At 44.4% G+C, this 21,917-nt stretch overlaps 2 protein-coding genes across 8 annotated transcripts in view; one reads left to right on the forward strand and one right to left on the reverse strand.

The window, feature by feature from the left end:
* The window catches only part of DOK7 (docking protein 7), a 41,637-nt gene extending 38,907 nt beyond the window's left edge, over positions 1-2,730 (reverse strand). For 2 of the 3 annotated variants that reach the window (XM_081207707.1, XM_081207706.1), the window contains exons 1-2: positions 1,818-2,730; positions 1,614-1,659 (exon numbers count right to left, since the gene is read on the reverse strand). In XM_081207707.1, coding sequence (XP_081063833.1) covers positions 1,614-1,659; positions 1,818-1,874 — 103 coding nt within the window. In that variant the 5' untranslated portion in view covers positions 1,875-2,730. The remainder of the gene's footprint in view (positions 1-1,613; positions 1,660-1,817) is intronic. The other variant, XM_081207705.1, reaches the window with a different exon arrangement.
* A 1,938-nt stretch (positions 2,731-4,668) lies between these two features.
* The window catches only part of RGS12 (regulator of G protein signaling 12), an 86,376-nt gene continuing 69,127 nt past the window's right edge, over positions 4,669-21,917 (forward strand). Inside the window, exons 1-3 of one of the 5 annotated variants that reach the window (XM_081207589.1) lie at positions 4,801-5,145; positions 5,700-5,908; positions 9,343-11,272. In XM_081207589.1, coding sequence (XP_081063715.1) covers positions 9,437-11,272 — 1,836 coding nt within the window. In that variant the 5' untranslated portion in view covers positions 4,801-5,145; positions 5,700-5,908; positions 9,343-9,436. Of the gene's footprint in view, positions 5,146-5,699; positions 5,909-9,342; positions 11,273-21,917 lie in introns of all 5 variants that reach the window. The other 4 variants (XM_081207592.1, XM_081207591.1, XM_081207590.1 and 1 more) reach the window with 4 other exon arrangements.

Here is a 21,917-nt window from a genome sequence, read left to right on the forward strand (position 1 = left end):
CCCTCCCCACCACAAGCCAGAAACGGGTGGCAGAAAAGACTCAGCCCCCATAGAGCTCACCTATCTTCACCTGCATCGTACTTTTTAAAAGAAAAAAACCTAAGCCCTTGTTGAAGATGTGTCAATAAAATAAAAGAGAGCATAAAAAGGAGAGCACAGATCCTGCTTTTGAGATGTAAGGCAGGGCAATTCTGGAGACTGGGATCTCCTCTCCAGCAGAGGAGTCAAAGTTCAAGCTGGCCTTATCTCATTCTGATGCAACAAGGGTGGGAGGATTACCCTGAAATGTCTAGAGCATGTCCACCTTACTAGAACTGGGCAACCATAAAGATCAGTTACAGGTCATTTGGGGGGGGTGCTTTCCTCCACTTTTACTTTTTATTTTTAATATTGAGAACCTATCGGCACACACTTTTTATGTGACATAAAGCTCTTGATGCATTTTTTTAAATGTTACAGCACATACAAAAATGTCTCTCATAGATAGATAGATAGATAGATAGATAGATAGATAGATAACCTCTAATCAAAGAGCAGATAAAAGCTATGTGGTATATAATTCCACTTATGATACCTATTGTTCCAAAAATGTAAATTATTCTGAGAGGTCTCCAAAGAGGTTGCTGGAATAACACGTTTTACCTAAGAAAGTTTGTTTATTTTTTTGTTATCCATTCAACATGAGTAAGATTAATTTATGGCCATAAATAAAATATCTCTCAAGAATTATTAACTTTTCTTGAAACTGTACTTTTAACATATCCATGCAAGCTTACCAACAGGGGGAAGGCAAGTGTATTTCAGTATTTATTGCAGCGTGAATTTCAATCCAATATAAGTTAATTTTAATATTCAAAAACCCAATAGAATACATGCATTAAAAAGAAAGCTCTGCCTATCCATTCATTATCACAGCCATTTCTTATGGGAAGAATGGTATGGGAATACATAAAGAGGCAATTGTTACTGGGAAGGAAAGGCTGAAGAACAGAGACAAATGGAGGCAGCATGTAACTAGCTAGAAAAGAATGCAAGTGGAATTAGTTAATTGAAAGGTTAATTTGAAAGGCAGCTAGCCTATACTGTACTGTAGACGGTTTCATCAGAAAAAAACTAGGAGCGGGATAATCTTATATTACGCTGTGTTTATTTATTTATATTATGCCCCGCAGCTTGTGTTTAATATACACCAGCAGACTGAGAGGACCTGGCCCATAGCATGGCCTTCTTAATATAGAAATGGTTCGAAACTGAATCCAAGATTTGGTTTTATAGAGGAGGATCAACTGATCCGCGCAGGCTTCCAGGCCCCTTCCATATCCTCTTTCTATAATTAGCGCGCCCTCCGGCCACCAGAACAGGAAGGGAAAAGGAAGAGCCGCGAGACGGACAAGGGCAGCGAGGGCGGCGAGAGGCGAGGGGGAGAGCGCGCTCCTCGCCGCCTTCCCTTCTGCTCCGGGCGCCCTCTCTCCCCCAAGGCGCGCGGGGTCCCCTCGCTCTCCCGGCGCGCCCGCGGAACCCTCTCGCGCGTCGCATTGCGAAGGGGGAAAAGCAAAGAGGAAAGAGCGAAAAGCCCCTTTGTCCCGTCCCCCCCCCCCCGCTCCCGGACTCACCCGCCACCGGCGAAGGTTTGCGCAGCACCGCCCATCGGTTCTTCCACTGCGGAGACAGAAAGAGAGACATGCAGTTGGTGGCGGGGAGCGGCGCGCCCTCCCGAGCCCCTCTCCCGCGCCGAGCCCCTCCGGCAGCCCCCCGACCGACCGACCCCCCAGCCCCCAGGCACAAAACGCCGGCCGGGGGAGCTTGGCGCCGGGGACCTTTTTGCCGTCTCTCCACTTGAGCGGGCCCTCCACCACCACCGCGGAATCCGTCATCTTCAGTCATGATTTCCGACAGCTGCTGCCGGCTGGGCTGAGCTGCTGCGGGGGTCACTTTCAAAATAGCTTTATTGGGTCACTGCTGCGAGCGGGAGCAGGCGGGGCGGAGGCGAGCCGGGAGAAGAAAGGGGAGCGCGCCGGAGGGAGGCGGCCGGAGAGCCCGACGGGGCTGGTGGCGTTGGGGCACCTGGGTCGAACCCCAAACGGGCGCCTCCACCTCCTCCTCCCCGCCAGCGAAGAAGGGATCGGGAATAGGGGGAGGGGGAAAGAAAGATCGACGTCGCGATCGACTGCCCCTGGGAAACCTGCCGCCCAAGGGGCTCGCCTCCCCCGGCCTCCTGCGGGACTAGCCCTTGCAAGGAGCGCCCTGCTGGCTGCCTCGCCTTCTCTCTGGCTTTCGCTCATTGTTCATAAAGGGATCAAAAGTTACAGGCGAGCAGTGAAGCTATCAGGTCTACAATACCAAAAACAAGTAGAAGCCCCAAAGGATTTCTCCAAATTGAATGGGCAGTAAAATGGCAAACACGGTTCAACACAAGCAAGTGTAAAGTGATGCACTGAGGGGGAACTCCCCCCCAAAAAAAACACACCCCTAAATGCACATACAGTGGTACCTTGGGTTAAGAACTTAATTCTTCTGGAGGTCTGTTCTTAAGCTGAAACTGTTCTTAACCTGAAGCACCACTTTGGTTAATGGGGCCTCCCACTGCCACTGCGCTGCCGCCATGCGATTTCTGTTCTCATCCTGAAGCAAATTTCTTAACCCGAGGTACTATTTCTAGGTTAGCGGAGTCTGTAACCTGAAGCATCTGTAACCCAAGGTACCACTGTATATGTGCTGAACAGAACTGATAGTGACTGACCATTAATAAGATATTGAGATTGTAGTGAGTAGCTTTAAGAGAAGGAAGACTTTGATCCTAAACCCCTGATGCCTTGCAGCTACGCTTATTAATGGGAAAGGCTTTGGGAGTAAACCCTGAGGAAAAATCTGTATCCGCTGGCTTGTGGGACATCTTTGGGAGTAAATCCTACACAAATCTGGACTGGACTCCCTAAGGCTCCTTCCAGCAATTCCTTCAGCCAAACTAGTTCCAAACATATTGCTCTTGCTTTCCTTTGGACCACATCAGCGAGGTGAGGGGGGGGGTCTTGTTGCCTGGGAAGCTCAGGACCTGCGGACACGCTGCCCAGGCTTGTACTCCAAAGCATTGATAGCTTGATGAAGATGTTGGCCCAAGATGAGGCAAATGTGAAAAAGGCAAATTCCATGCTAGGAATCTTTAGGAATGGGATTGAAAATAAAAATGACTGTCCTAAATGCTGAACTCTATGGCGTGACCACACTTGGAATACTTGTTGCTTTACCTCAAAAATAATATTGTAGAGTAGGGAACACTCCCAAGATGATCAAGGGGATGGTGCAACTGCCCTTTGAGGAAAGGTTGCAACATTTGTAGCTTTTTAAATTAGATGAAAGGTAAGAAACGTGCACAGCTTTTACGCAGGGGTTGAGTTCTGAGGCACCATGCACATCAAGATGCGCGTAAGCCCGCCCCGTCCCACTTGTGGTGCGTCAGGGGTCGCATGCATGCCACTTGTGCGCAAGTGGGTAGTTGCCTGTTATGGAGAAAGTGGACAGAGAAATATTTCCTGTTGCACGGTACTAGAACTTGGGGCCATTCCATAAAGTGGACTGTTGTTAAGGCAGATCAAAATAAATAAAGTGCTTCTTCACATGGCACATAAAACTGGCATTTGCTCTCATGAGACGAAGCAATGGCCACCAACTTGGATGGCTTTAAGAGAGGATCAGACAAACAAATCCAGGGAGGACAAGGCTGTTGGGCCACTAGCCACAGTGGTTCTGCCTTCATTGCCCTTGGTGCCATTGAATGCCGGTTTCTGGGAGACGCAGGAGACTGTGGTGGTTGCATGCCGTGTCTGCTTATGGGCTTCCCAGGGCCTCTGCCCGGCCATTGCGAGACGAGGATGCTGGAGGAGATGGGGGCCTTGGCCTAACCTGCTGACTAGTGTTGTAAATAAAAATATGCCCTTTTCCCTTATGGGGTATCTGTTGTAAATAAAAATATGCCCTTTTCCCTTATGGGGTATCCAAGAGCCCATATAGAGTCCTTACATAGGTTCCCTATTGGTAGGAGAAAATAACAGAGGCCAACCAGAGAATATTGAGAAGCAAAGCAGCTAGTAAGCTTGATCTTTATTGATCTGTTGCAACAGGGTACTCCCCTCACACGCAGGAGAGGAAGAGGACCCAGAACAATGGCCTGCAAGGCCTTATAAAGACTTTTGAAATTCCCCTTCTCTAGATCAGGACCACCCCCAGAAACATTATGCATACATCACAGAAGGGGTGTAACCTAAGACCACCCCTCAGATACATCCCACCTACATCACAGAAATTTAAATGTTGTTTTTCTCTTCTCCTTGTTTATCTCCTGTCTAGCAGGTTACTTGATTGGATTTTCTGGGGAGCCTGGCCATTCTTTTGTAATGCTAAAATACTTATTTCCTGGGCCAGGTCACAGGCTCACACCTTATTCAAATACAGATTAAAGGAAGAGACAATGGGGAGGCTTTTCCATTTTTAACCTTGCAGAGAAAGGATTTGGTCAGTTTAGGAATCAAAATGGTTCCAGGTTGGCCTTCCTGTACTGATCTATGTATGTGCAGTTATGAACATTACTATATATCTAAAACCATAAAATTCCTATCACACTAGGCACTTCTCTTCGGAGTAGTTTTGTGCAGTCTTCCAAAACTAAAATGAGCAATGCAACGACAAAATTAACCCTCGGTCTGAGAATAAATGTGTGCGATGTCTGTCATTATTTTCGAAGCACATACGTCAAAAGGGGCTTCTTTCCAGAGCTCATTTTATTTAGGAGCTTTGTCGGGGGGGGGGTGCGCGCGAGGGAAGCGCGTTTTTCCGCCTTTTCTCTCCAAACTCGGGCCAAGCCTGAACTTCCCACCAGGCCTCACGCGTCGGGGCCTCCGAGCGGGGAGGGGCATGGTGGGAGTTGTAGTCTCTCGAAAACTGCCGCCTCCCGCCACGCCAGCTCGCCGGGCCAGCCGAGGGCCCCGTGATTGACAGCCCGCCTCGGCCAGTGGCCGACGGGGCCGTAGTCAAGGCGGGCCCGGCGGGCATCCCCCTGGCAACGGAGTCGGGGCGAGAGCTGGCTCCTCTGAGGGAGACCTGCTTGGGGGGTCTCCCGGCCCCTCGGCGAGGGGGCAGGGGGCGAGAGAGGTGAGAGGACAAGAGAGAGACCCCTTTGCCCCCCCAGCACCTCAGACCCCCCCCCTCCCCGGCGCTGGGGCTCCTGGGGAGGCGGCGGGGGAACAATGGGCGGGGTGGGGGGTGGGCGCCGAGCGAGTTGTGGTCGAAGTTAAGGCGCTAGTTCTCTGTGTGGAGCCTCCGCCGAGAGCAACAAGTTCGGGGTCCGGCGGGCCCTTTCCGCTCCGCTTGCTGTCGGCCCTCTTGGGCGGGGGCTTTGTCTGGGGCTGCGACCGGGGGGGGCGCGGGGGGGGGACTTTCCGCCCCGAAGCGAGGCAAGAGCAGGCAGCCGCTCCGCCCGCCGCGTCCCGGGCGCTGCCTTGTGCTTCCGAGGCAGGGAGCGAAGGGTATGGAGCAGCCAGGCGGTTGCCACAATAGAGGCAAGTGTGTGCAGCGAGCGGAGCCTCCTCCTCGGAGGATCTTGGAAAGGGAGCTCCGCTGCTTGTGCATGCACAGGGATGAGTGGCGAGGCGGCCCAAGTTTCTTCCTGTCTGTTCGTTCAAAACACTCTTTATCCCGCTCTTCAGCCAAAGAGAGCTTCCGAAGCAGCAGCTCACAAATTACCTACCAGTAGTGAGTTTGCAGGTGGTGGCAGATTATCCAGAGCACAATGAAATCCCGAGAAGAGTTCGGAGAGCTTTGAAAGGATCCCGCTCTGAACTGGGTGGAATGGACAGGGGCGGATCCTGTGCCAAGGAGAGCTTTCTGGGATAACAAAGTTCGCTTCACCTAAAGGGTGTGAAAATGGAAAGGGAATATTGGCTAATGTTAGGAGGTACATTTTCAAATGGCAAGACATGCATGTGATGAAGGATGCCAGTCATATGTCTCCTGTAATGAAGTTGGAGGACTCAAAATGCACTGCATATGGGTCTGCCTTTGTAGGCAGTTTTGAAATTTCAACTAACACAGGATGCAACTATCTAGAGACTTGTCAGCTGGTCAGAATATGGTACACCAGTCCTGTAACAGTTGGTTGCCTGTATGCTTCTGGGTGCTGCTGCTAACTTCTAAAGTTGTACAGTGAATGGTTTGAAGTAAAGTGATTTCAAGGACCACCTGCACCCACATGAACCTGCTTGGGCCTTGAGATCGGTATTTGCAACCCTTCTCATTGATATACCTGTAAGATCTGTTAAATAGACACGCTGGCAGGCCCTTCACAATGTCCCCCATCACAGCTAAATTAACATTTCTGATATCTCACTTCTGTCCTGGGGGCATTAAGAATATATTCTTAGTGTGAACCAGATAGTTTTATTTACATTTTATATGTCTCTTCCTCCATGCTCCCTTTTCCAGTCTGTTGCAGACCTTAGGACTAACTCTAGCTTGTTGATACTATTGCAGTAATGTTTTGGCTACATAAGTGCAAACACTTAAAAAAAACTGATATTTCTGTTGGAGCATGGTGCTGATAATGCCAGTGTTACAGGTTTGATCCCTGTATGGGACAGCTGCATATTCCTGTACAGTGGTGCCCCGCAAGACGGAAAACTCGCTAGACGAAAGAGTTTTCCGTTTGGAGGTGCTTCGCAAAACGAATCTCCTATGGGCTTGCTTCGCAAGACGAAAATGTATTGCGAGTTCCTGCAGGTTTTTTTCCCTTCCCCCCCCCTTTTCTAAGCCGCTAGGCCGCTTATCAGCTGATCCGATAAGCTGATAAACCGCTAATAGCGCTAATCCGTCAATGGGCTTGCTTCGCAAGACGAAAAACCGCTAGACGAAGAGAATCACAGAACGGATTCTTTTCGTTTTGCGAGGCACCACTGTATTGTAAGGGGTTGGATTAGATTATCCTCAGGGTCCCCTCCAACTCTACAATTCTGTGATTCTATGATACCATGAAATAGTATCTCATTATTTTTAGTTAATTACGGGATCTGATGTTGGATTATAACTGTTGGGTTTTTAATTGTGTTTTAAATAATTTAATTGTTTTTAGGGATTGCTTGATTGGACTTAGATTTTTCTAACTTCTATTTTAAATTGTGGCACTTTATTTGATGTTAAGTATTTACATTTTCATATTAGCCACATTGGGAGGTCTTTCCCCCCTAACACAGCTCCATTATTAAAATAAAAGTTGGTGTTAGGAAAGGGATGAAGTACCACAATGTCACTGTATCAATCTTTGGTGTACCCATGTTTAGAATATGGTGTGCACTTCTCTGGCCACATTTTGAAAAAAGGGTGTTGTAGATATGGATCAACTTCCACCATTGAGCAATGTGAAGAAGTCACTGTGGGCAGCATATTACAGTCAAGCCAACATGTTCCATTTTTTCATTTCATACTTAACTAATGTACTTTGAGTGACATACAGCATAGTATAAAACAAACAAACCAACAAAGCATAAATTGCAAAATACATTTCTGAACAACAGCTTTAAAACCATCCTAATAAAAAAAACAACCAGAGAATCCAGCAGCAAACAAACATCGCATAAAATTACTATTGGATATTAGAGGGATTAAAAGGGTCAGATTAGAAGGCTTGTGATAATAGAAATGACCTTGCCTGGCACCAAAATATTATTAAAATAGGATGTAGGTGAGCCTTTCTGGGGAGAGCATTCTACAAGCAAGGAACCAGTGCTGAGAAGGCCCTCTCTCTTTTAACTGCCTTATCTCAGTTTGAGGGAGTATGCAGAGAAGCCCTCTGCTGATGATAACAGGCCCAGAGAGGTACCCATGGGAAGGGGTGAGCCATTAGATACTGAGGTCCCAGGCTGTGGAGAAGCAGAGGGATTGGTCATGTAAGTTGCTAGGGGGAAGAGGTGTGCCAGAAGGGTTAGTTCACCCAGGCAGGAACCAAGCTGTCAAAGCTGTTCCTACCTTTAGGTGGTGTAAGGCAGCTGTTGCAGGCAGCAGACTCCTGGCTAATTCCCCTAAGTCCCTGGCTATAACCTTCAGTTGGAGGACAGAGCTCTGTGTGAGCTGCAAGGAACCCACACTGAACCCAGGAGACTTAAGGTATTGCTTTCTGGCTCTGGATTTAGTCTGAGACAGAGAAAAGAAAGGGGAGGGACTCCTGTCCCATCCCAAGCGTGGTTTCACCAACATCTCTTTAACCAAGTAGTACACATGGAAAGAGTAGAAGTGTCCTCCATAATGTTAGTTTGAATGTAACTAAATTGCTCCATGCTTGCTTGACATTAAGTTCCATTGAGCCTAATAGAACTTCTTTCCAAGAATGAAAGATTGCAGCCACTGTTATAGAATAAAATGGGGGACAAAATGATTAGAATTTTGAGGCTTTGAACAACGGATCCATGATCACAATAAAAATGTCAGCAAATGGATGAATTAGGCAGTGTGAAAAGGTGCGAATTCTGAGTCTGCAGTACAGTGGTGCCTCGCAAGACGAAAAGAATCTGTTCTGTGATTCTCTTCATCTAGCGGTTTTTTCGTCTTGCGAAGCAAGCCCATTGATGGATTAGCGCTATTAGCGGCTTTTAGCGGCTTATTGGCTTATCGGATCAGCTGATAAGCAGCTTAGCGGCTTAGAAAAAAAGGGGGGAGGGAAAAAAACCCGCAGGAACTTGCAAGACATTTTCGTCTTGCGAAGCAAGCCCATAGGAAATTCGTTTTGCGAAGCACCTCCAAAACGGAAAACTCTTTCGTCTAGTGAGTTTTCCGTCTTGCGAGGCATTCGTCTTGCGGGGCACCACTGTACAGTATTTCTGGTCCTGTGAGCTGTACTGTGCGCTAACAAGCCAGCACTGTACAGTAGTAGAAAAAATGTGACTTTTAAAGTTAAGGCTTTCAGTAGTGAGGCTCAATGCAATTTCTTGGAAGGATTGTTTTATATTTCATGCTTTAAGCTCTTTGTATCTGCCTTTACAAAAGTGAATATCAGAATAGAAGGATCTGGTCTTTTAGGAACTGTCACAATTAACACTGTGGGACTAGATATGGAGCAAAATGAACAGAAGAAAGCCAGTAGTTTCATGGGCTTCTTGCTGAGAGTGAACTTGGCAGATATTAGGTACTTGGGGAAGTAGTAGATGTGTCACTAATAAATAGTAGAGTTTGTGCTGGGTGCTTCTTTTGCTTAGGAAAGTTTGTACCTGGGTCAGCCTCCTTATATTACTACCACGTATCTGAACAACAACAACAAAAGTGGGAATAGCAGATATATTTAAACAGTATTTTTCCCCTCTATAGGCTTCACTGGATAAAGACATGAAAATTCCTTGCCTGCATCCCAGGAAACATTAACACTGCATTGCACAGACCTTCTTTTCCAAGAAATACCAGCATGTACAGACCAGGAGAGAAAGTGAAACGCCGGATGCGTATGCATGGTCCCAGCATAAGAAGTGTTGAAGTTGCTAGAGGAAGAGCTGGATATGGATTTACCCTTTCTGGCCAGGCTCCCTGTGTTCTTAGTTGTGTTTTAAAAGGTAGTCCTGCTGATTATGTGGGACTTAAAGCAGGAGACAAAATATTTGCTATAAATGAAATCAATGTGAAAAAGGCATCCCATGAAGATGTGGTGAAGCTAATAGGCAAATGCTCTGGGGTTTTACACATGGTCATTGCTGAAGGGGTTGGCCACGCAGACTCTGGCTCAAGCGATGAAGAAGTTGGGTTTTGTGATGGGAAGGGGTGGCTGAAGCCAAAGCCCGATTCCAAAGGACTGGGTATAAACAGAGCAGAGAAGGTTGTAGAAGAAATGCAATCTGGTGGAATTTTCAACATGATCTTTGAAAATCCTAACATTTCTGCTGGTAATCTGCAGACGACGACCAGAAAGCAAATGCTGGTCCATGAAACTGCTCCTGTTAAATTAGAAGTAGGACCTGAAAATAACAACCTAGATATTCCCTGTAATGAGGAACTGCCCAAAGCCTTGAAGGATGATTCCGTTTTTAGAATTGGAGTGGAAAACCAGGAATATTTTGGATTAGATGCAAGTATTTTAAATGTGGCAATGGTTGTAGGCTACCTAGGATCAATTGAACTTCCGTCTTCAAGTTCAAATCTGGAATATGATAGTTTGCAGGCTATTCGTGGATGTATGCGACGTCTTCGAGCAGAACAAAAAATCCATTCATTGGTTATAATGAAGATTATGCATGACTCTATTCAACTCTGCAGTAATAAGTCTGGTGTGATTGCAGAATATCCTGCAGAGAAGCTGGCATTTAGTGCTGTATGCCCTGATGACAGAAGATTCTTTGGGTTAGTTACCATGCAAACCATTGATGATGGAAGTTTGGCTCAGGAAGATGAAGCAGTTTTGAGGACCTCATGCCATGTGTTTATGGTGGATCCAGAGCTTTTTCACCATAAAATTCACCAGGGCATTGCACGACGTTTTGGATTGGAATGCACAGCAGATCCAGACACTAATGGCTGCCTAGAATTTCCAGTGTCATCTCTCCCTGTTCTTCAGTTTGTCTCCGTTTTGTACAGGGATATGGGAGAATTGATTGAGGGAGTTCGGGCAAGGGCCTTTCTTGATGGAGATGCAGATGGTCAACAGAATAACAGTATGAGCAGTAATAGTGATAGTGGTATTGGAAATTTTAACCAAGAAGAGAAAAGTAATAGAGTTTTGGTAGTTGAACTAGGAGCTAACTCAAGTAAACATGTTCTTAATAGTGCACAAGACAGTGCAGTAGGTAGAAGTCAGGCTATTTCCCATTGGGCATTTGGTCATGAACAAGAAGGAAACTCTGCATTAGAAGCAATGTTTCAGAATGATAAATCTCAAAATGTAAGTAAATTCTTAGCCCCTTCAGCTCGCACTGAGGTTCCTCCCCAAAGCTCAGTTACATCATGCAAGAAAAATTCTGTGAACATTTCCAATCAAAGATGGTTGCCGGTTCATGTATTAAAAGATTGGCAACATGGATGTGTAAGTGACCAAGAGTCATACACAGATTCTACAGACGGTTGGTCAAGTGTCAACTGTGGTACTCTTCCTCCTCCCATGAGTAAGATTCCTGCTGACAGATACAGAGTTAATGGCAGCTTTGGGCAGCCTCATCTAATGTCTCAAAATAATGAATTGACTAAAAAAGGGTTTCATATACAAAACACATTTGACTCTCAACACAATGTCAGAAAGGCCAAAGAAGATAAAAAGGTAAGAATGTTCATGTAACACTTGTTAGAAAATGCTTTGAAATTGCAGTCATTTTGCCCATTAATTGGAAAGCAGTGCTGTTAGAGAATGGGGGGAATATAATAAAGGAGCTGCTGTCTTCTGTTCTTTCCCCCTTGTCTGTAATTATTATCAGTACCATGCAAAAGAAATTGTACTTACAGATAATAGGAATGTTGAATAATAATATTGCACTGCATCTGTAGGGTGGAGGATTGGAATGTGATTTATGAGCAGGAAAGAATTTTTAGGCAGAACCTAATGTCACCCATGGAAAATTAGACATAATAAGTCTGTTCTTTAATTTCTTTGTAGTACTGTATTTGCCCGCACTATATCAAATGGTCAAAGTTCTGGGGTTTATATGTATAATTAAACCATGTAACGTGCAAACCTCTTGTGAGATGAAACTAGAAAACCTCTGTAAAATATGCTTGCAAAAGAACTTGGGCTGGTACAGCCACAATGGAGCTGATCTTTTCATAACAATTAAATCAACTCCAGGTGTTGCACACAGATGCAGAATGATAAGACTGCACAAAATACATTGAAAGAATGTATGGGCAGCAACTTTATTAAACCATTAAAGAATGTGCAGCAGGGTAAACTTGGAAGCTTTCAGTACAGACCGAAAAATGGCATTGTAAAGGCTATTGAGTGATTAGGGTTAGAAGTATGCATACGCCACCCCAGCTCAGGGCCTATGAGCCCATATGGTTTTCAGTCGTTGCAGCTAACCTGTTGAAAGTGTGATCTGGGAGGCTTTCTAAAGGCCTCATTTTTCCGCCTTCCAAGCTTTGGGTAGGTGATGTGGCCATTCCACAAGAGAATTTCTGTCCCTGTTCTTCCAAGCGGAGTAGCACTAAGAGACGGGTCTGAGGAAAGGATGCCCTGCAGTGTTCCCCTCTCTAACCCTGTGCCATAACTGTCACCTGAAAGATACTCACAATCATTCCAGGAATGCTGCTGTGGTGGGGAATATGTAGCATCCACTACTACCAGGTTCCACCTCAAGTCCTATTAACCTTTTCCCTGGCTCTGGCAATGCACTTTGGGTCCTTGGCACATCTCAGAACCATCCTTTTCAACATAGCAGTCAACCAGCCATCTCAGTCTAGATATGCTTTAATCTGTTGGCAATGGGATTTGCCAGTTCTCATCCCCAAGTCATTTGCACCTGAGCGAACCAAAAGATTTTGAGAAAGTGGGAAGGCCTTCAAGTAATGAAAGAGGACAGGAAGCAATCTTACTTTGTGCCCGTCTGTCTTGTTAATTGAGCATATGCCATACTGTGATCCAGGAAGAGCTCCCAGAATGACTTGCCCCACAAAGTTCCTGTAGCCCCACAAAATAATTTCTTTGAGGGCATTAGGCTCATATGCTTAAACCTCTAATAAAATATTAAAGACTGAGGTGCATTGTAAAGAGAGTCAGCCAGCCCACAATTAGAAAAATAAACAGTCACATTTGACATATGGACAGGGAAGGGACCTGTACTGCCAACTAACACAAATGAAAAACAAAAGAACACCTGGCCTTGAACCCATTGTGTCAGCAAGATTTACTGCTGGCCTATTACCCACTAAAATAAAGTGACTCGCAGTGTTAACATTCCTAAATGCCTGAAATTGCCACCTGCTAACCATTTGAATTAAAGGAGTGCCAGATATCCCCCTTTCATGGGACTATTTGTCTCCTTCAAAATTAGGGGCAGGATATTCAGCAACTTTCATGGCAGCAGGCAAATTTTAAGATTTTGCGGGGAGGAGTCTTGCCTTTAAATATGAGATGGCTCATAGTTTTTCTTGCATTTTAAAAAATCTTGGACAGAATGCCCTGGAAAGGATACTACATTATGATATAATGCCCTTCCCAAGGACATCTTGGAAGGGGATCAAAGCTGGCTGCCAGAAACTGCCAACTGAATGAAGCAGCAGGAAATCTTTTTCTTTTTTTAAGTCCTTGCTTCTTACTTAAAGCTAAAACACACCCCATTCTTTAAAATTGCCTGCGATCTTTGGTAGTATTTGTCCTCCCCAACCCCCCCACCCCAAATAACAATCAAAATTGGAAAGGACCAGGATAGCTCAGTTGTTAGAGCATGAGATGCTTAATCCCAGGGTTGTGGGTTCAAGCCCCACGTTGGGTGAAAGATTCCTGCATTGCAGGGAGTTGGACTAGATGACCCTTGGGGTCCCTTCCAAGCCGATGATTCTATGAAAATTTAGCTTCAGTACAGCAAAAATTTGAATGATATGGTAATAAGTGTCCAAGAATGTAGGCATGTATTTTGCTCCAAGCATAAGCTTACAGGGAGGTCAATATTGCTAAAAACAATTATAATTCAGAACTGGTTTCACATCAAAGGCACTGCACCAGCATTCCTGAAAAGAGGTGTTGGAATATTGCCCTTAGGTCTTCATGCCTATATCTTGCTGCAATTGCACAGAAGCCGTGGACAGCAGTTAAGGCCAGAAAAAATAGATGTTCCGCTCTCCTGTTCCATCTTAGAGAACTGTAGTTTCATAGAGACAGCCTTCTCATGAACAGCCAGATCCCAAAAATCATGTCATCTGCCAAAACTGTTGAATCCAGAATGAACCAGAAGCTTTCTAATACAGAAGGATCCAGTATGTTCTAACTGCAGCTGCCTGAAAAAGATAAAGAACAAATATTTAAAAGGCAAGTGTTGCCAAGAACAGGTCCAGAGAAACAGGACTCCCACTATTAAAGCTCTAAAGGCCAATACTTATAGGAACAGTCCTAGGTATGGTTGCATCAAGTGCCTTACAAGTGTAAGAAAACTTAAGGAATTAGCAAAATGCCCTAGCATAAACTGCCCTAGTAAGAGGAGCCAAATATGGAATGCCTGGCTCTCATTGCACAGGCAGTTCCACCAAAACTCCAGTGTCCCATACTCTGTGCTCTCGGCACCGGCAACTTTGGCACCCTGTGTTGCATACAACATATGTCTCAGATGAACTTACAGTTCACACAGCATATTGTCTGGGTACATATTGTTTCTCTGTGCCAGTAATCTCAGTTCCTAACTCGAGTCCTAGCACCAAGCACATGCTGTATAGATTTGTTACTGCTCCAGATGTCCTTACTAGGCAGCTCCAATTCTGGGCTAGAGTACCTTCACAAAGACAATTTGGGTATATTATATTATATTTATTTTTGTTGTTGTTGTTGTTTCTATACTGCCCTTCATCCGAGGATCACATTCTTATTATTATTGGCACTGTTATTTTATTACTTATTATATTTCATCCAAAGATCACAGGGCAGTTCAAAGCATAAAAATACAAAATGAGGCTCTTTTGCTGTTCTTCCTTCCAGGATCCATCCATCCTTCCTTCCTTCCTTCCTTCCTTCCTTCCTTCCTTCCTTCCTTCCCCCTTTGATAGTCCTTCCTTCATGGTGTAAAATAAAAGTGGAACGGCACAGAAAAGAAAAATACAAAATGAGAATATGAAATACATACCAATAACATCCCTCCCACAAACATATTTAAAAGGCCATAGAATGTTAATCAGCCAAAGCCTGGTAATCAAGAAACATTTTTGCCAGGTACCTAAAGACATGTAATGAAAGCACCAGGCAAGCCTCCCTGGGGAGAGCGTTCCGCAAACCGGGAGCCACTGCAGAAAAGACCTGTTCTTGTGTGTCCACCCTCTGGACCTCTCATGGAGGAGGCACATGAAGAATTATTGTTTTATTAAATTTGTATACCACCCTTTACCACCCCTTTGAATCTACAGAAGATTGAGGAATCTGTGCACAAGGCACACAATGTGGGGACTTTATCTCTTTTGTTGGCACTACTGCTGCTTGCCACCAACTGGAGGCACTCTGTACATTACCCAACAGGGAGTATACACCAGCTTTCAGTTGCTGACCACCTTTTTTGAGCACAGAGAACTCTAAGGGTTCTTTGCTCACTAAGGTTACTACCGGTTCCAGAGGTGTCCCTCACATTGTATTGCCTCTACATCCCATGGTGAAGCAATATTCATACCACTACAGAACAGTTGGTTGCACCCTCCTTCCTCTCTAGAGCATCTCCCTTATTTAGTTCACCTTCAAGTGAACTCCATGAGTGAACTTTTACACAATCTTTGTACCTAGTCCTCTAACTTTGTCAGTGTCTGTCTCCATAAACATACGTACTGAGGAATGCATCCCTGTTCTCTTGATTTAACACAGCTTGCATCCTGTTGACTGTCTGAGTGTGTACACCATCGGGCAGGAGCTTCCTTCTGCCTCATGAATTAGTAGGTGTGGAGGGACCAGTCCTATGAATTAGGACAGATTATTGTTATGTCTTACCTATATAGACAATTTGACACTGGCTGTTAGGGACTATGTACACCTGCACACTGCATGAAAATCATTCACCTTATTACACATATGTTGGGAGTATGCCCTGCATATGTCCCTCAATAGATGTACCTGGCTACCTGTCTTATGGTACCTGCCATGCACCCCAGCTTCCCTGGGTCCTAGACTATGAAGGAAAGGGTGATTCAGCTAAAACAATGTGTCTCCTTATTGTTCATCCACCCTTAGTCTCTTCCTGCTTCCAGGTGAAAGATTTTATTTCCATCACTGCATTCAGACACTTATCCAAAGCTTTCACAGCCTCTCCTGATTCAGATGTTGTGGAGAAGTAAAGCTGTGTATCACCAGTGTATTGGTGACATCTTCCTCCAAAACTCCAAATGATCATTCCCAATGGCTTCATATAGATACTAAATAGCACTGGGGAGAGAATAATGTCTTGCGGAACACTCACCCAGAGCATATGAAGTACAGGTGAATCCCCACTTACACAGGGATTCTGTTCCTGCACACTGCATGTGTCACTGGGATGCGCACAAGTGTGAATTCCTCCATTCCGCCCCTCCCCCTTTCAGCACTGAAAACACATGTGTCAGCAGGAGCACACATGCTGATCACATGTGAGTGGGGAGACACCTGTAGTGCAATCCTTTGAAAAGCAGAGGAGGAAGTAATATTTAGCAGATTATTTAGTATATTATTTTCATTGATACAGAATTCCCAAGGAGAGGGTGTATTTATATACAGTGGTACCTCGGGTTACATACGCTTCAGGTTACATACACTTCAGGTTACAGACTCCGCTAACCCAGAAATATTACCTCGGGTCAAGAACTTTGCTTCAGGATGAGAACAGAAATCGTGCTCCAGCGGCGCAGCAGGAGGCCCCATTAGCTAAAGTGGTGCTTCAGGTTAAGAAAGTTTTGGGTTAGGTATGGACCTCCAGAACGAATTAAGTACTTAACCCGAGGTACCACTGTATATTCATAGAAAGCAGAGTGGGGAAGCTTTTGCAGCCAGAACCTGCAGGTTGTCTTCTTTGGGCTGCATGTTAGTGATGTGTAGGTTCAGAGACAAACATGGATAGGCGTAAAGCCAGAGCCGAAAGTGGGCAGGGCAGCAGATATGACTCTTATCGTTGTACAGTAGACTACAAACCAGTCATGCAAAAGTCAGCAGTTTCTGCAAACAAGAGGCATTGCGGGCACACGCGCTAAACCCTGTCTGTGGTGCCTACCCCTTTCCCCAAATGATAACACAAGAGACCAGAGTATGGGTTCAAATTGGCCACAACTTTATTGAATTTTAGAAGTGGGAAACTTGGCACAGGCCTTGGCTGGTAACCCTCTCAGCCCGCCTGGCTGAGGATATGCAGGCAGTTGAGGCCCGGTGAGAGCGGACTGCAAAGCGCAAACTTACACAGCATGCCCTTCCACTGGCCTCGTCCGGGGAGTTTGACCTACATGCCGCCGCTCTAGGGCCAGGGACTCCCGGTTTTTGCCCTTTAACGGGCCCTGCAAGCGCCGCCGCATGGGGAGGGAGCATGAATGCACCCCCCCCCAACTTGATGTTAGACTAAAGGCTACCTTGCCAAGGCCTAAAACCGCCAAAGTTGTGACGATCCAAAAGGAAGAGCAGCAAAAGAGGCTTGAGTCCAGGAGTCTGCCTCTTTTCCTTTGGCCCTAGGCCCGCTCCCCTGTGGAGAAGGGAGGGCGGATATTATCACAGTTCAGGAAGCACATTCCAGTCAGGTTAAAACACTTGAGGAAGCACAGAACTGTTGAGACGTGTCACTCGGGGCAAGTTCTAGATAGGAGGACACTTTTAGCCTCTGGGCCAGGCCTGCAGTTCCTCGCCCCAATATATAATACTATTGCATGTTCGTTTACAAATATTTTTCATGTTTTATTTCAAGATGGTTGTGCCTCATTGGGCCTCCCTTGTAGGACTACGGTATTTTATCTTCTTTGGGAGTGAGGCATAGTTGAGTTTTGGAGGCTGAATATACTTTTTGGGGGAAGGTTTGTTTTGGAGGAAAGGTTCATTTTATAAATGCTTGTCTTTTAAAAAACGATCTGCTTGCTCCAGCTGTTTTCTGCAATACCTGTTAACAAGAGCATTTTTTCTGACATCCCCCCCCCCCATGTTCCACTTTTATCCTTCCATATTCTTTTCAGGCTACTTTTGAGATTGGAGAGCAACATTCTTTAAGAAATGTTTAGAAATCCATGTTTATACACCTTATCTGTTGAATACTGTACTAAACTGGGCTGTTCATATCCTATTAAAGGAAATTCCAAGCATATTAAAATCTCAGTTTACTAGTTATCCATTGTTGTAAACAAAATCTGCCCTTTTTCCCTTATGGGATATCCAAGAGCCCTTAGAGTGGGTTCCCTATCGGTAGGAGAAAATAACAGAGGCCAACCAGAGAATACTGAGAAGCAAAGCAGCTAGTAAGCCTGATCTTTATTAAAGCTGTTGCAACAGGGTGCTCCCCCCACATGCAGGAGGACCCAGAACCAGGGGGTGCCAGCCCTTATGTAGACTTTTGAAATTGCCCACCCTCAAACTCAAGACCATTACCCCAATAAATCATACATACATCACAGAAAGAGGTGGTCTCCACCAAATTCCTGTCTGGCAGAAAACTTTAACCTGCAGCCTGGCCATTCTTTTGTAATGATAAATACTTAGTTCCTGAGCCAGGTCACAGACTCACCCTATTCACACTTTAAATGTGCCCTTAAGGCAGGATTTGTGAGCACAGAGACAATGGGGGGGTTTTCATTTCCTACCCCCTTGCAGAGAAACATTTGGTCAGTTTGGGAGAGTCAAAATGGTTTCAAGACTGTCTTCCTGTACTATTTCAGATATATGGTTTATATATTTATGTACGTGTTTGCCTTGTACATTTAATTTATATACTGTATTTGAGACCTTAAATTCTTATAACACCATAACTAGAATTTCTTCTTCTCTCTGCTTATGCCCGAAGTCTCTTACTGCCTTTTCTCTTAAGACTACTTCTCCTTTCTCTTATAATCATATAGTCTTCAATGTTTCTCAGGGCCAAATTAAACAAGATACCATTCATGCAATTATCAATTGAGTGAATGGTATTTAAAGGTAAATAGGAGGCTCAGGGGGGCTGAATCTAAACTGGGACCCTGATGGGTGAGGCACGGGAATTTCACATATTCCCCTCCACCCCACTGTAGCATATTAGGACCCACACACCTAATGTTGGCAGTGAAAAGCTTCCAGTTTTATGCAAATGGGAGTTATCACCCCACCTGACAAAAAACATGCACAGCACCAGAGCCCAGACCTAGACTTGTGCCTGCTATTTAGTTTTTTGAAAATCACTCAATTGCTAATTGTGTGAATGGTGTCTCTTGTCGGTTTACTCTTAGTCTCCCCCCAGATTTTTTAACTGCAGTATTACATGGGGAATGAATAATCTCCTAGGAGTCTTCCTGTGCTAGCAACAGCTGCATCAAAGAATGGACTTCTTTCCTTTCCTTTTGGTCCCTTTGACCAGTATGTACCCCAAGCTGACATATTTTAGATTAGCAGAAACCACACATAAAGCAATTTGCAACTTTAAAAAGTTACGTAAATTAAAAATCAAAGGTTTTAATGAGATACAGATTTCTGTTTATCTAGCATCAGAGCAGAGACAAAATTAAAAGTGATATAAGTGTATTCTCTCCCCCAACTTCAAACTTCCTTCCCACAACTGTAAAAAGACTAGGGTCTATACTCTTCGCTGTCTTCCTTCTTTAGCTTATTTCCAGGAATTGAATCTTGTGTCTAGACTAGAGCAGGGGTCGGCAGCCTGCGGCCCATTGGCCACAAGCAGCCCACGGGGGTTGTTTAAACAGTCCACCAGCCACCCCCAAACTGAGCCGCCCGCTCGGCAAGTCCCCGTATGCTGCGCTAAACCGGCGGAGTGGGGACTCGCTTCTGTGGCGCCGGAAATCGTGTCTGCGCATCTGGCCCACAGAGTGAACTGGCCCAGGCGAGGTAAACCTTGCCAACCCCTGGTCTAGGGGCACCTTTGGACCTCCATTCAGAGCAAGGATCTGAGCCACCCATGAACACAGCTCTGCTCTGAGAGATCAAGCAGATTTATCCTCCCAAGTAGATCTCTTAAGTATGTCTAACAAAGAACTTAACGTCCTTTTAACTCCATCACCTTTAGTCACATAAAACTTGATAATTTGCTGGGAGCATTTAAGGTCAAGTCAGTCTTTACATGTACGACACCTCTCATTTAAAGATACCACAGCAAATGTCAGGCTGGTATAGGTTAACCGCTGAGCCTAAACAGAATGTAAAACAAAACTTTACCAACAATACATGATAGCCATCTTCAAATATCTGAAGGGCTGTCCCATGGAAGATGGAGCAAGCCAATGGCTTCCTGTTACAAGGAAGGAAATTGTGACTAAACATTAGGAAGAACTTTCTGGCAGTAAGATCTGTTTTACAATGGAATGGACGACTTTCTCAGAAAGTGATGGACTCTCCTTCCTTGGAGGTTTTTAAGCAGAGGTTGGATGAAGAATATGACTAATTGGGGTAGAGCTCTACTATATAAGAAACGTTGTTGTTGAAAAAGCAGCCTCTGCAATGTGTAGAACAACATAACCTATGTCTGGAAGTCATTATTATGCGAAGCATTTCTCTTCCCTGTCAGGGGCAGTCAGTGATGCGCAGTGGAGGTGGGGTAATGGACAGCATAATTAGTCAGGGCATGGGTAAGTTGTGCTAGACATTAGGAAGGAGTGAGGAAGGATGAAGATAAGTTGCTATTTTCAGCAGTCACCGCATGTTCCTTAGAACATGTAGTTCTGCCCTCAGAAATTAATGCATAGCAACCCAATATTAGAACAGTTTTTCTAGATGTTATTTAAAAATAGAACAAAATCCTACAATTAAAAAAGGTTACATTAAATTGCATGGCGCTAAACAGAATTCCAGCTGCTACTAATTTTGCTTTATAAAAAGCTTCTCTCCCTCTCTCTCTCTCTCTCTCTCTCTCTCTTTACTAAAAGGACAGTCTCCAAAGCAAAGTGAGCAGAGCTCTTGAAGATTGAAGACACTATAATTATGCAAAAGAAGAAACTGATAGTATTATGCAGATTTGTTAACATTGTCCTTGCATCACAAGTGACTTTGGTTTATTTCAGCAAACATCAGCTGTTCATTAAAAAAAACCCAACCCTTAAATGCATATATGCCATGTGAGCTTATATGCATATATGCCAACTTATTTCAGTGAATGGTTGCATCTTGCTTTTCCTTTCAACAGGAAGCCTATTGCACTTAATAACAAAAAAATGCAATACTTTTTTTAAAAAAAGGAAGCATTGTATGAAATATTCTAACAATAAAAATGGTGCACTAATCAGTACAATATTTAAGAGGGGGAATTATCCATTAAATAATAAACAGCAGACATTTGAAGCAAAAGTCTAAGCAGCAACCCCTTTGGAATTACCCTTAGATAATGACATGCTGGCATCAACCACCTCCACAGTTTTATAGCACTGCTTGGAGCGCATTCATACATATTCATATATATATATATATATATATATATATATATATATATATATATGCAGGTTTTGGTGTCTTCCAAAATATATATATATATGAAAATATATATATATATATTTTATATATATTATATATATTTTCATATATTTTCATATATATGAATATATATATATGAATATATATATATATATGAATGCAGGTTTTGGTGTCTTCGGGTGTCTTCCCGTGTAAGAGTTGGGGTGTCTAGGCGACGTTTTGACGAGGTCGAAACGTCGCCTAGACACCCCAACTCTTACACGGGAAGACACCCGAAGACACCAAAACCTGCATTCCTGTACCCGTGAAAATCTACGAAAGCAAATATATATGAATATATATATATCTATATATGTGTGTGGTTTTTATTCCATTCTGACTTAATTCCCTTTTTCTGTCTGCATACTACAGTGAAATCTCCTCCTGTTGACCCATGAGAGCTCTTTGCTCATGCTTCTCTCTGCTATCTCACCCTCACTTTTCTGTCTACATCCCATAGAATGCACACTCTTCTTTTTGCCCAACAGCAACTCTGCACTCCTAACTGACGGCTCCTCTCCTTCCGTTTTCATACTTGTAGGTTCTCTTTAGGCCTATAGGCCTGTTTCCCTCACTGAATCAAAAGCAGCCCAAACAAGAAGTCTGTAGTCCCTGTTAACTTCAATAACAAATTTAAGTA

The sequence above is a fragment of the Podarcis bocagei genome (genome assembly GCF_964188305.1).
Source record: "Podarcis bocagei genome assembly, chromosome: 9".
In the NCBI taxonomy this organism is placed as follows: domain Eukaryota; kingdom Metazoa; phylum Chordata; class Lepidosauria; order Squamata; family Lacertidae; genus Podarcis; species Podarcis bocagei.